At 30.4% G+C, this 13992-nt stretch overlaps 1 protein-coding gene across 1 annotated transcript; it reads left to right on the top strand.

Moving 5' to 3' along the window:
• Nucleotides 1–1375: 1375 nt before the first annotated feature.
• On the top strand, nt 1376–8132 carry LOC114284296 (monooxygenase 1). Its single transcript, XM_028227204.2, has 6 exons — nt 1376–1626; nt 1757–1903; nt 5257–5307; nt 5530–5698; nt 7083–7311; nt 7469–8132. Exons 1-6 carry the CDS (start codon nt 1412–1414, stop codon nt 7996–7998), a joined length of 1341 nt encoding a protein of 446 aa, XP_028083005.2. The 5' UTR covers nt 1376–1411; the 3' UTR covers nt 7999–8132.
• The last annotated feature ends 5860 nt before the right edge of the window (nt 8133–13992 follow it).

The raw sequence follows: 13992 nt of genomic DNA, 5'->3' as shown, positions 1-13992 counted from the left end.
TTTCGAAATTACATCTCTCACCCTGAGGTTTAAAGTTTCATTACAGATTCCCCCCTTAGCAATTTAATTTTTTTAAATACCAATTTTGCCCTCACTGGGTAAATTACATTAACACCCCTCACATTTTAGAAATTACAATCCCCTCCCTAAGGTTTAAAGTAGCATTACTAATTGCTCTCTCGATTAGTATTAGTTGAAAAAAAAATTTGTTAGTAAAATTTTTAAATTTCTGTTTAAAAACCAACGTAAACTCATTTTTTTAATTTACGTTTTTTTCCTCAAATTTACAAACTGAGACAATCATTTATAAATCAAAAAAATTATCAAACAAGTTTTTATGACAGTTTTTTAAATTTTTGTAAATATAAATTGAAAACTGAAAACGAAATGGTTACCAAACAGGCTTCAGATGGTAAAAATGTTGTAAAATTAACAAATAATTAAATAAGTTGTCAACGTAAGATATGACTTATCAAAATATTCTTAGGATATGTATGGTTTGATTTTTAGAAAATTTTTTTAAAAATTAAAAATTAATTTGGTTAAGAAATAAAAAATAAAAAATAATTATCATTTTAACTTTTGGACAGGTTATATATATACGTATGGCTGTTTCAATTTAATTTGTAAAAAATTATTTCTAACCACTCGAAAGATAAAAATTATATAAAAATGATAATTGTTTTTTATTTTTTATTTCTTAACCAAATTAATTTTTAATTTTTTAAAAAAAATCTAAAAATCAAACCATACATAGCCTAAAAATCTTTTGATAAGTTATTTCTTACGTTGGTAACTTATTTAATTATTTGTTAATTTTATGACATTTTTACCATCTGAAACTTGTTTGGTAACCATTTCGTTTTCAGTTTTCAATTTATATTTATAAAAATTTTAAAAACTGTCATAAAAAACTTGTTTGATAATTTTTTTGGTTAATAAATGGTTGTCTCAGTTTGTAAATTTGAAGAAAAAACGTAAATTCCAAAAATAAGTTTACATTGGTTTTTAATTAGAAATTTAAAAATTTTACTAACAAATTTTTTTTTCAATTAATTTTTTTTCAATGAATTTTTTTTTCAACTAATACTAACCGAGGGGGCAATTGGTAATGCTACTTTAAACCTTAGGGAGGGGATTGTAATTTCTAAAATGTGAGGGGTGTCAATGTAATTTACTTAGTAAGGGCAAAATTGGTATTTAAAAAAATTAAATTGTTGAGGGAGAATCTGTAATGAAACTTTAAACCTCATATAGGAAGATGTAATTTCTAAAACGTGAGAGAAAAAACTGTAATAAATATAAACCTCAGGGGATGTGAGTGTAATTTATCCATTCAAATTTTATTTAGGGTCGACCAAATGACCAAATGATTATTTAATAATATAAAATAAAACAATGCGATGATCAAATGGATGAACAATTTCAACTGAGGAAACAGAGGGATTTGGGTACTCTGTCCATATTTTACAGAAGTCAAGTCCATTCTCACAGAGAGCGAGAGAGAGAGAGCGAGAGAGAGATGGATGGGAGAGAAGTGAAGGCAGAAGAAGAAGAAGAAGAGCATGAGATTGTGATAGTCGGCGGTGGGATTTGTGGTCTTGCCACCGCCCTTGCTCTACACAGGTTACTCCTCATCCTCACACTATTTTTTTTTTTTTTTTTTTAAATGGTAAATGGAGATGTATAGTGATAATTAATGAGGAAATTGATTAAGAAAAAAAAATGAACATAAAAATGATATTGAAAAGTGCAGGAAGGGTGTGAAAAGTGTGGTTCTGGAAAGATCAGAGACATTGAGGGCAACTGGTGCAGCTATTGGGATCTTGGCTAATGGTTGGCTCGCCCTTCATCAGCTTGGCCTCGCTTCTCTTCTCAGACAATCTTCTCTTCCTCTTCAGCGGTATATATATATATATATATATTCACACACTAGATGTTTGAATTTTCCATGTGTGTTTGAAATTCATAGTTATAAGGATAGGGCTTCGTTCCTGTCCAAATCTCGACCGGAGGGTGCTATCTATGGGTGTGATTTTGATGATTCGAAACCCTTCATGTTATTAGATTTTGCGTGTATGTAGATTAGGTCGATATGATATTCGTAGGCAATTAATTTTATTGAAATGGTCTCTAAAAAAAATTTACGGTCAATATATTTTTAAAAATAAATAATCTATTTTTGCGTTAAAATCAACAGGTTACAAATATTGTGTCAATATAATTATTATTATTATTTTTGTTTTGTGAATGATATACACATGAAGCCTAATAAAATGAACGATTCGGATCATTTTATCCGGACCTGTGATGGCCCCACAGGCCCGTACAACAACCATCCTTTTGAACCGGAGTAAAATCCATCCCGATAATATATACACACACCTCACTTATGACGTTTGTAGTTTTTAGTTACGACCTATTTAAATACAACCAAATATGTTTTTTATTATATCTTTATATGGTATTTGATTATCACTTACTAAATTTGTGATAATAACTTTCTTATGAAAATGAATCACCCATAGAATAGATATACATATTTACATCTATTTTTTTTGACCACATACTGATTGATAAGTCAATGATTTACTTTGTATTTTTATATTCGGCATATAAGGGTCCCAGAAGTGTTATTCATTTGAGAAATGCTATTCCCATTTCACTTTTTTATAAATGCTCTAAAAGAAAGAAAAGAGTGATGGAGGACATGAATGAAATAGAGAACCAAAAAATAAAATTATATGATTATTATGACTTCCATAACTCTAACAAGGAGCCTTATGCAAAAGCTTATTATCTTATCATCAAAGTAAAAACGAGATTTATGTTAAAATAATATCATAGTCAACAAACTCCAATTTTGATGGGAGCTTTTTTTGATTTTCCATGATTTTGTATTTTTTTTTTATGCAATTTTTATTTATTTTTGTGACTTTGACTTAAATTAGTAGTTAGTGAATGGTGGTTGATAGGTGGTGAAAAACAAGTTACAAATACAATAACAATACTACGCTGCTTGAGCACCTGTGCTATTTTAGCATAATAAATACTACACATGAGTGGAGCAACTCGTAACAAATTTGTTGAAGTGCACTTTTACTGTGCTAGAATAACTCCCAAAAAAAAAAAAAAAAAAAAAAGAGAAAATATCGTTTCATCTTTTAAACTTTTACGCATTTTTCAATTTGATCCTCAGATTTCAATTAATATCAATGTTATATTCAAACTTTTGAAATTTTGATCAATTTGACTACTACTGTCACATTCCTCTACAATTGGACCGAATATGGTGACGGGGGGCAAATTGATTTTTAAGGTATCGTTTGGGGGGTAAAATGAAATTTCAAATGAACTTAGGTGATATGTCAGCACATTCCTTTTAATTGTAAACGGAATGTGACGGCAAGGGCCAATTTATCAAAATTTTGAAAGTTCGAGTGTAAACTTGATATTAATGAAAGTCGGGGGTCAAATTGAAAAATGCGTGAAAGTTTGGGGAGCAAAATGATATTTTCTTCAAAAAAAAAAATTTCTACACCTTTGAAAATGATCTTCGGTGTGAAACTTCAAGCAACACATTGGGTATGGAGATCCAAGTTTTTTTTTTTGTATTGGGAGCACCAAAATGATGAAAACATAAAACAAAAAGAAAAGAAAAAAAAAGAATCACTTTGCTTGGTTTGGTTTTCTAAAAAAAATTTTCAGAAAATTCTATTTTTTAAATTTTCATATTTTTTTTTGTTTTTACTGAATTTTTTTAATATTTATGTATTTTTTTTAAAATTTTAGACACACCTAATATAAATACACTTAAAAAGTATAATTTTCGCGAAAAAAATCTTTAAAAAATTCGCTAAATACCAAAAATACAAAAAAAAAATGAAAATTCAGTATATTTTCCGTATTTTTGTGTATTTCTTAATTTTTTGAAATATTTTTTTCACAAATATTTTACTTTTTAGATACATTTAAGTAAGGTGTATCTAAAAAAGTAAAAAAAAATGCTGAAAATTTTAAAAATATTTACTAAAAATAAAAAAACACAAAAAATAAAAAACTCACTTTTTAAAAAATTAAATTCAGAAAACTGAAATTAAACACACTTAATAATATTACCTTGGTTTTCCCTCACCGTAGTTAAAAATTATATAAGCCTATGAGTACCAAAATACAAGTGAGAAAATTTAGAGCAATGCTACACGCATATGCAGAAAATTAGAGCAATACTACATGCACACAGAATAAATGCACAAAAACATATAAAAGTGGTCCCCCCACCAAACAAGATTTGAATATGGACCAACAATTAAATTTTTGCACAATTTTATGTGCACATATCTTTTCCAAAAAATTATTATGCAAACATATACAGAAAAAAAAAAAAAAAAATTGCAACTTCTTTGTAATTTATTTTTGTTTTTTCTCGAGTGTATATTTTACATGAATGATTACATAGGTCCTTTCTTCCTAAATAGGAAAATGTGATGGTGTGAAAACTCAGTTGTATAGCTTGTGTATAAACAATACCAGATCTATTCATATTTTTTATTAATCTTCAACCCACTACCACGGGTAGAATTTAATAAAAAAATTTATGCCTAGAGCCAAAATATTAATTACCATTTGATTGCCTAGCTAGGCCGATGCAAGTAACTCAAAAGCTTAAATTGGTTTTGTGGTAGTTCAATTTTGAATAAGAACATAAGCTTGCAATTTTCAGTCTCTTTTGTAATTCTTACATTACGACTAAATAATGATGGAATAGGAGGTGATCACACCATAATACAGTGCACCCTCCTGTATCCAATTGATCCTCTTGGAGTGGTGACAAACCTCTCATGTGGGAACTTGTTTGGCAGTTACAGTTTCATTTCAATTTGAATTCTATTGGATAAAACACTTGGAAAAGAGTTGCATCCTATTTTATCACACATAACAACTCTCAAAAAGGGTTGTGTCTCACACTTAAACAGGATGCCTCGGTGAGTTATTTATATCACAAACAGAAATGCTAGGTGCATAGAATTAGAACACAGAATTGTGTTCTAGTGTTTATGTATCACAAATTTCCTCCACTCTCGGATGAGTTTCTACATGCAACATACACCCTTGCGGGAATTTCGGAACCTTTAAAAAATGAAAACACGGATAAATGTGAAGCAAATTTCAAATTATTGCAAAGTAGTCTATGGTTAATGCATGTTTCCAGGCATATATACTACTTCTAACTATATGGCCATTGCACAAGTATAGGGCTCGAGAGGTATGGCTTGATAAGGGTTCAACCAAAGAAACATCATTTGGGTAAGCTCAAATGTTTAATTCTCCTTTTCTTTATTTATTTATTTTATTTTTCTGAATCAGGCTGTTTTTCAATTAGGGGTTCTAATTTATAAAATTAATGAGCCCAAAGTTAATGAGGATATTTGGGACTTAATTACACAAAAGGAATGGAATGAATCCAATTAAATATATTTTAATAAATGCCAAAAAAAAAATAAATTAAGCCAGCTTTTGATAGGATAGGCATGGTGAATCTCGATGCTTGAAGCGGAGTGACCTTATCAATACACTAGCAGATGCTTTGCCACCACATACAATACATTTTGGGTGCCAGATAGTAGGCGTTAAGCTGGATCCTTTAACTTCCTATCCAATTCTCCAACTGCTTGATGGCAGGTGTATTGTTGCCAAGGTAATTAATTAATGTTCATCATCAATCTTCACTGCGTTGCTTTTATATGACAATTGTGTACAATAACTTACTCTGTAACCAATTTATTATGCATGCACATGTACATGATCAGCATTATGATCCATCTTGTGTTGTAGTGCAAACATGCATAGCTAGCCCTTTTATTTTATCTTTGTCCTCCAAAGCTTGAATTGAGGAAGGACCTTTAAAGATGATTGAAATTAGTTTCCTGTGTGTTTGAGGTTGGAATCATTTCCATTACAATACTTATTAACCTCAATTTCTAACTTCATGCGACATGGGAGATGTCTCTTCCTCATGATGTCAAACAAATAATGTTGTAATATATATATATTTACACATTTGATAGCAAGAATTTGCAAATTACTTGCATATATAGCTGCATATTGGGGTATGAAGAACTCTCTAGAAAACTTGTGTTTTCCTAGCTTGTTTAGGTTGCTGCTTGTAACCAGATCGACAAAAAAGAGCTATTATTGCATAATTTTAGCAATGTCATCCATGCATATTGTAATCTTGTGCCTTAGTCAATAAGGGCACTTGAGTAATAGATTGGAGCTCGTCAAAAACATTCAGGTATTTGTATTCATACACCGAAATACACATACAAGCTTGAAGGCTTCATTAGGTTTGTGATAAATTGGTTGAATCAATCTCTATTCATTATTCAACCCAACCATTTGAATAAATTTAGGCTCAAAGCTTGAGAACCTTTTTAAAAGAGCAAGATAATCATATCTCGAACACAAGAGATGAACTTTTAAGAGGGAAAATATAAATTGTGTAACCAAATGTTTAAATCACTTAACCCCAAGGGGTTTGGCTTAGTAGATGAAGAAAGCAACCAAAGGGCTTACCACCCAAGAGGTTGTAGGCTTAAGACCCACAAAGTTCAAACTCTCCAAACCTTGAGGCCATTGGAGGTTTGTCTTGTTGTTAACTTTAGAGCCCTAGGATTTAGTCGAGGTGCGCATAAGCTGGTCCGAACACCTGATTATCAAAAAAAAAAAAAAAATGTTTAAATCACTTTATTTCTCATGCACTCTTTTCTTTTATAGATAAATTGTCTGGTCCATTAATTCATCAGGTGCACCTATGCTGTGTTTGGTTGAGGGATTTGAGGAAGGATTTGGAAAGAAAAACGGAAAAAGTTGGTAAAATGTGAATAAAATATACCTACTTTCACACACCTTTTCCTTTTTCCTTTCCAAATCCCTCTCCAAATCCTCCAACCAAACACAGCGCTAACAAATCAATATGTGGATTTGAATTATCTGCTAATTTTAGTTTTAAGAAGATGAAATACTAATATTGACAGAAGTGAACTAAAAACAATTTGAGAGGAAAGTTACTAATCTTGCAGGTTTTGATTGGATGTGATGGAACAAATTCGGTGGTAGCTGACTTCCTCGAGTTAAAACCCCCAAAAGCATTTCCCCTGTCTGTTGTGAGAGGTTTGACGAAGTATCCAAGTAGCCATGCATTTCCCCATGAATTTGTCCGAATGTGGAGGAATAACATTATGGTAGGAAGAGTTCCAATTGATGATAAGTCAGTCCACTGGATGGTGCGTCAACAATCCACTCCTAAAGGTAATAGTATTTTCTAATACATTTGATTTAATATGCTAGTTGCTTTCTCTGTGTGCTTATAAATAGCGTAGGATGTGCAAATGTGCACAAGGTCAGTCTACAGGCGGTATGCTCTTTTTTTTTTTTTTTTTTATGTTGTTTACCTGCACGTGAACAGACGCCAGGGCTTTACAAAATCCAGACCTTATTAGACAGTCAACCCTACCCTTAATCGATGGTTTCCCACCTGAAATTCAACAAATGATCGAAGACAGTGACATAGAATCATTATCTCTCACGCGCTTGAGATATCGTGCTCCATGGGAATTGCTATTGGGAAAATTTCGAAAAGGAACAGTAACAGTAGCCGGGGATGCAATGCATGTTATGGGTCCATTCCTTGGACAAGGTGGTTCGGCAGGTTTGGAAGATGCTATTGTTCTCGCTAGATGTTTGTATCCGAAACTTAGTGAAGTCGATCAAATCCAAAGCCGAAGTCAGATGATGATGCATAAAGTTGGAGAAGCAATGGATCAGTATGTGAAAGAGCGGAGGATGAGGGTGGTGCGATTGTCGATGCAAACTTATCTCACTGGTTTGCTAGTGGGACCTTCATCAATGTTGGTGAAATTGGCTAGTATTGTTCTGATGGTTATTTTCTTTCGTAACCAAATTGATCATTCTAGGTATGATTGTGGTCTCTTGTGATGTAGAAACTTTGCTATATAAATTGTTTCTGTTGTTGTTTGTATTGTTGTTACTCTACTACAGTCCTTATTTATGTATGTATTGTGAAATCATTGTTCTACATTTAATTAAGTATTTCTGCAAATGTTTTGCTATATTTAGATGTTTTCTTGAAATGATTTGAGACCTAAATGTCTCGAGCCTTTTGTATGGTTAAAGTCATTTTTCTCAAAATGTGTTGTATTCTAATTTTTAAATTGTTTCATTCAGTTGGTTTTTCATTGTTTTTATGGGGTTTTTATTTTTTGTGTTCTAATTTTTCTAATTGTAGTATTAAGTTGTTTTTTAATGTTCATTTTAGTGTGTTTTTGTAATTTTTTCCCCCCAAATTGAGCAAATTCACTTCTGTTATTTTTATATCATTATTATTTTTTTTAACGTGATATTTTTATATCATTATGGTATTATGTTTCCTCCTCTTTAATAGGGAAAGCAGGTGGTTTTATCCTTTTTTTTTCCCCCTAATGTTTTAGGTTTTTTTATTTTTTATTTTTTTGTATTCTAAATTTTAAGTTATTTAATTTAGCTGGTATTTTTTTTGTTTTTATGGGTTGTTTTCAAATGTTAATTCAAGTGTTTTCAGTTTTAATTCAGCTTTTCTTCTTAATGTTTTAGTTGTTTTATGGTTTTTTTATTCTAATTTTTAATTATTTAATTCAGTGATTTTTATAAAAAAAAATTAGGTTCTTTAGTGAAAACAAATTAATGAAGTAAAAATATTTCACAAAATTTTGAAATTTTTTTAATTAAAGACAAAAATAAATAGAACTAACCAAACTATGGGGGAAAAAAAATTCTTCAAAGCAATCTTTAGCTTCAAATTGTGTGAATAATATGATAAATGTTTTTCATTTTTAGAATTTTTATTTTTATTTTTATTTTTATTTGTGTAACTTTTATTATGAAAGTTATAACTTCCTTTATGATACATATTTTTAAAATTAATACATTATATATTGATACCTCGAGCAATAGGTCAGATTCATGTCACGTTTATAGGTTTTCAATTGCAAATTGACAATTGCATAACGCTCTTTGTAATTTGGACTTTGTGTCATTTTGATTCTTAAATTTTTAATTATGATATATTTTATATTAAATTTTGAATTTCATTCTAAATAAGGATAGTTGAAGATATTGTTGCTTTATTTTAAAGGTAAAGTTTTCAATTTGATAAAATATAAATTAGTTTGACAAAAATAATTGTCAAAAAATTATTTCTGAATTTTTAAAAAATATTTCTACCCATCAAAAATAAAATTATATAAAAATTATAAATCTTTTACTTTTTTATTTATTTTTTATTTTTTTACTAAATTAATTCTTAATATGTGTTTGGATGATGATCATATAATGAGTGGTTGTTTTATTGATATTTTTAAATGATTTTCATGTAATGATAGTTATAAAGGTTTTAATGTATAATTAATATGTTTAATATATGAAATATTTTTAATTTTTAATTTTTTAATTTAATGTATTGGTTTAATAAAGATATCAAAGTTGTCACCATATTTGACTTTTGAAAAAAAATAGAAGCTAATTTAACGAAAACAAATATCAGAAAAAAAAAATTATTTAAAAAAATTATTTCTATCCTCTCAAAAGATAAAATTTTATAAAAATGATGTGTTTTTAATTTTTTTACCAATTTAATTTTTAGTTTCTTAGAAAATTTTTATAAAAATAGATTCTAAAAATCTAACCAAACAGAACTTTAAAACCAAGAAAATTTTAACATTATTCATTAAAAAAATGCCATTACGTTTCAAATACACATATAAGTTAACCAATACAAAATAAGTTGTATGACGACTTTGTCCTTGAAATGGACCGCTTACAAATTTAACAATTGTCTTTATTTAGAACAAGATTCAACCAAATTATGCCTGAAGTCCTATCAAATGAGGTCGGTTACATTAATCTTTCTTCTCTATTCGGCTCTATCAAAGACTATTTTATTAGTTAAATTAAGGAGATTCATATCTCTATTCACTACACCATTCCACATCAATCTATGTCTATCCCTTCCCCTAGCATTTTTCATCAATCATAATTGCATCGTTTCTCTTCACTATTGACTCCTTGGTCTCCATTATATATGATCAAGCCAACTTAATCTATTCTTTCTCAATTTATCTTCTATCAGCGTTACTTCTACATATTCACGAATATATTCATTACTAACTCTATATTTTAAAAAAAATTATTAACAGTCATGGGGTCTGTTTGGTAACCATTATGTTTTTAGTTTTCAGTTTATATTTACAAAAATTTAAAAACTGTCACAAAAACTTGTTTGATAATTTTTTGGTTTATAAATGGTTGTCTCAATTTATAAATTTGAGGAAAAAATGTAAACTCAAAAAATGAGTTTATGTTTTCAGTTATCAATTTTTTTTTTCAAATAATTTTTTTTTTCAAATAATTTTTTTTTCAATTAAGTTTTTTTCAAAATACTTTTTTTTTTCAATTAATTCTTCTTTCAAATAATTTAATTTTCAAATATTTTTTTTTCAAATAATTTTTTTCAAATAATTTTTTAATTAATTTTTTTTCAAATAATTTTTTTTTCAATTAATTTTTTTAATTAATTTTTTTTTCAATTATAATGTGTGTGATTCCATTGTCATAAATAATAAAAATAAATATAAATATTTTAGGTCTGAACAAACATATTTTTTAGTTTATGTTTTTAAAATTTTTTTAAACATTTTGTTCAAACTAAACGCGTTTATAATTTATATTTTTCTAAAAATAAAAAAAAAAACCAGTTTATAAAATTTTTGTAAATATAAACAAAAAACGTAAACGTTACCAAACGCTACCTATATGATGTTGTTAATATATAAAAATCATGAAATACAATAAGTTATTTTGTGCCTCTCAAGTTATTTCTTGTTAGGTCATCTTTTTTTTTTTTTTTTTTTGGTTTTAGGGTACATCAAAATAATTTTGGTCATCAATTAAAAACAGTGTAATGATATTACATAGATGATATTCGTGACTATTGAATAAGAGGATAAGAGTATTATTTTATAGGAAAAATTAGTCTAAGATCTCTCTTTCATTTTTAGTAATGGAAGAGATCCACAATATTATTTTATAATATCTAAGATCCCTTGACCCAACAAACATATATCACAAAGAAATTTGACTCTCTTAAATCAAATCTTATCTCTCTCTCTCTCTCTCTTTAAATCCAAACCTCATTTGATCGAATTCCCAAATCTCTCTTCCGAAAACGAATCGGAATCGGAATCCAAATCCAAATTCAGAGTCGAAATCGCATTCGAGTCATCAACATCGCATATTTCTCTCTCTGAATCTGCAAATTCATCAACCCAAATCCGCAATGCAATTTGATTTGTAGTGCTCTAGATTGTTCAGCTCCGGTTGGTTTCGCCAAAGAAGAAGCAATTCCGACAAGTGATCAACAAATTCAACCCCATTACCACCACTCCTCTGTTTTTGCTTCAGCTTCGGCCTCTGACTCCTTCTCGTGCGCTTCAACATAGAGAGGAAGAAACTGTCGGTTTCCATGACAACCGCTGCAAAGTTCATCTTGCTAGTGACGGGTATTTTTCGGCGAACCTCAGTAGATGACTCAAATAATAGCTCCCACAAAGGCTAATCCTGAGTTTCCTTTAGCTACACCATCCAAACAAGTAAGAACTAATCCTAGTGGAATTTTGAAAATTAGAGACTTGTTTTCCATTCAATAGCATCTGCCAAAACTGATTGGGTAGGTATCTAGTTTGTTCAAATTTGTCTAGTAGGCCTCTACTTTGTTCAAATTTCTCTAGCTGTTCAAATTTCTCTGGTAGGTCTCTGGTTGTTAAAATTTCTCTAGGATTGAATTTTCTCTGCATTAGCGATTTTTTCAACAAAATCAAATTTCTCTGGAGAGAAACAAAGAATTTCTCTGGGTTTGATTTCTACTTTTCAACTCCAAATTGATTGTTCTTATTGCATTTATGGTTCTGACTTTGGATTTTCTCTGCATTGGCATTGTTTTCAACAAAATCAAAATTTATGTGGGTTGCTAGGAATTATCCTCCTCCTGCCTAGGCGAATTGACCAAATTTTCCTTATAAATTTGCATCACAGTATGCTAAAAGTTCAGTACAAATTAAAGAGTATGATATCAACTATTAACCCTAGATAGAGCACTAGATATACAAGCCTCTCAATAGCCCATTCTCAACGAAGAAAGCTCACAATAGGAATATAATATCTTCCATCTCCTTTGAATTTTAGTGTTATGTTGTCATATGCATCCAAATCATTGAAGCCATCAAATTGCAGACAACACAAGTAAATTTTTCTGGTTTGGAGGGAGATTTTTTATGGGGTGGAGAGGGGAATTTTTCTGATTTTGAAGAATTTCTTTAGGTTGAAGTGAATTTCTTTGGAAAGTCCAGAGAAATTCTTATTTCTCTAGTGAGATTTTCTCTGTGAAGTTGAATTTTCTCTAGATCAATTTGAGGGACCTTAGACATTATTAAAATATTGAATGTCCTTTATACTATAAAATCTTAATATCAAGGACCCTAAAAAAAATCCCCATTTTATGTATAGATTGTCACGACCCAAACCCGCCCTTAAGGGTTTAGCATCGTAACCGGCCATTAATCCTTGGATTACCAAATGCCTCTTGACAAATTAACATATAGCTAGGGGCTGCGGAAATAAATATACAAAATTACGAGGTCCAATGAGTTGTGGAGACATACATGAGTCGTATAATTTAAAACTTTTATAAACTTACGAGCGATGCCAAAAGATACAATGTTTATATATCACTCCTAGGAGTATAATGTCAGCCATCATGCCCAAGACTTAACAAAATATCCCAGTCAGTTGTGATTACAAAAACAGCCATAAAACTTGACTTTATTCGAAACCTCCTCGGGAGGCACAAAGGTTGGTTGACCAAAAACTGAAATGTAGGCCGTCAATTTTGGGCCTGGTCACGCGCCTGCTCACCTACATACATAATATAAAATAGTGAGCGGAAGCCCAGTGAATAATAACGAAGTAAAGGGGTTTTAATGAATGAAGTCTATATAGATTCAGAAATCATAATTCAGACTCATAACAGATCTATATTTATATTCATATTCTTGTTCAAATCATATACAGAAATCAGAGTTCATGCTTAATCATACGTGGTACATCCATTAGTGCTAACAGAATAGATACAGAACAGATGCAGAACATATGGTGGTTATGAATAACCAGTTCCATAAAGGAACCTCTGGATCCGGGTAACAGAGAATATACATGCTGAGCTCCATCATAGAGCCTCTGGTACGGGTAACAGATGACAAACATAATAAGTTCCATAATAGAACCTCCGATATCGGGTAACAGCTAACAGATATCACATGATGCTAAGGATGCCACGAATACTTTTCAGAAATCGGACAATCATTCATTGTACAAAACATATCATTTTAGAAAACAGATCTTAATTCATCATACAGAAAATAATAAAGTTGAATATAGCTTTACTAAGTTATTACTCACAGTTGGCTTTGGTGCAGACAGACAGAGCAGACTATTCAAACGGTTTACGGCACGCGACCTACATTAACACATAACAAACACACACCTGAAACACACGTTTGAATTGTACTTGACTTACTTCATTAGTTCTGAGCGTGCTTCTAGCCTTTAACCTTATTATGGGGTCTTAATCATGGCCTAGGAATTTCTATGATGGAATGAGAATGCAAAAATGTACTTGAAAACATTTTTCAAAACTTGCGAAAAACAGGGTCCACGCTCGAGCGAACATGCAAAATGTAAAGGTTCGCTCGAGCGTACTGTAAACTTGGCAAAAGTACTGGTTGTTAGTTTTTCACGCTCGACGGACGCTCAATCCACACTCAAGCATGAGACTCAGACTCTCGCTCGAGCGTGACATCTGTAGCTCGATCGTGCTGCAAA

Source organism: Camellia sinensis, chromosome 6 (genome assembly GCF_055761805.1).
Source record: "Camellia sinensis isolate YWXY chromosome 6, ASM5576180v1, whole genome shotgun sequence".
NCBI lineage: Eukaryota > Viridiplantae > Streptophyta > Magnoliopsida > Ericales > Theaceae > Camellia > Camellia sinensis.
The sequence above is the reverse complement of the archived record's forward strand: the minus strand, read 5'-3'. Positions and strand labels throughout refer to the sequence as shown.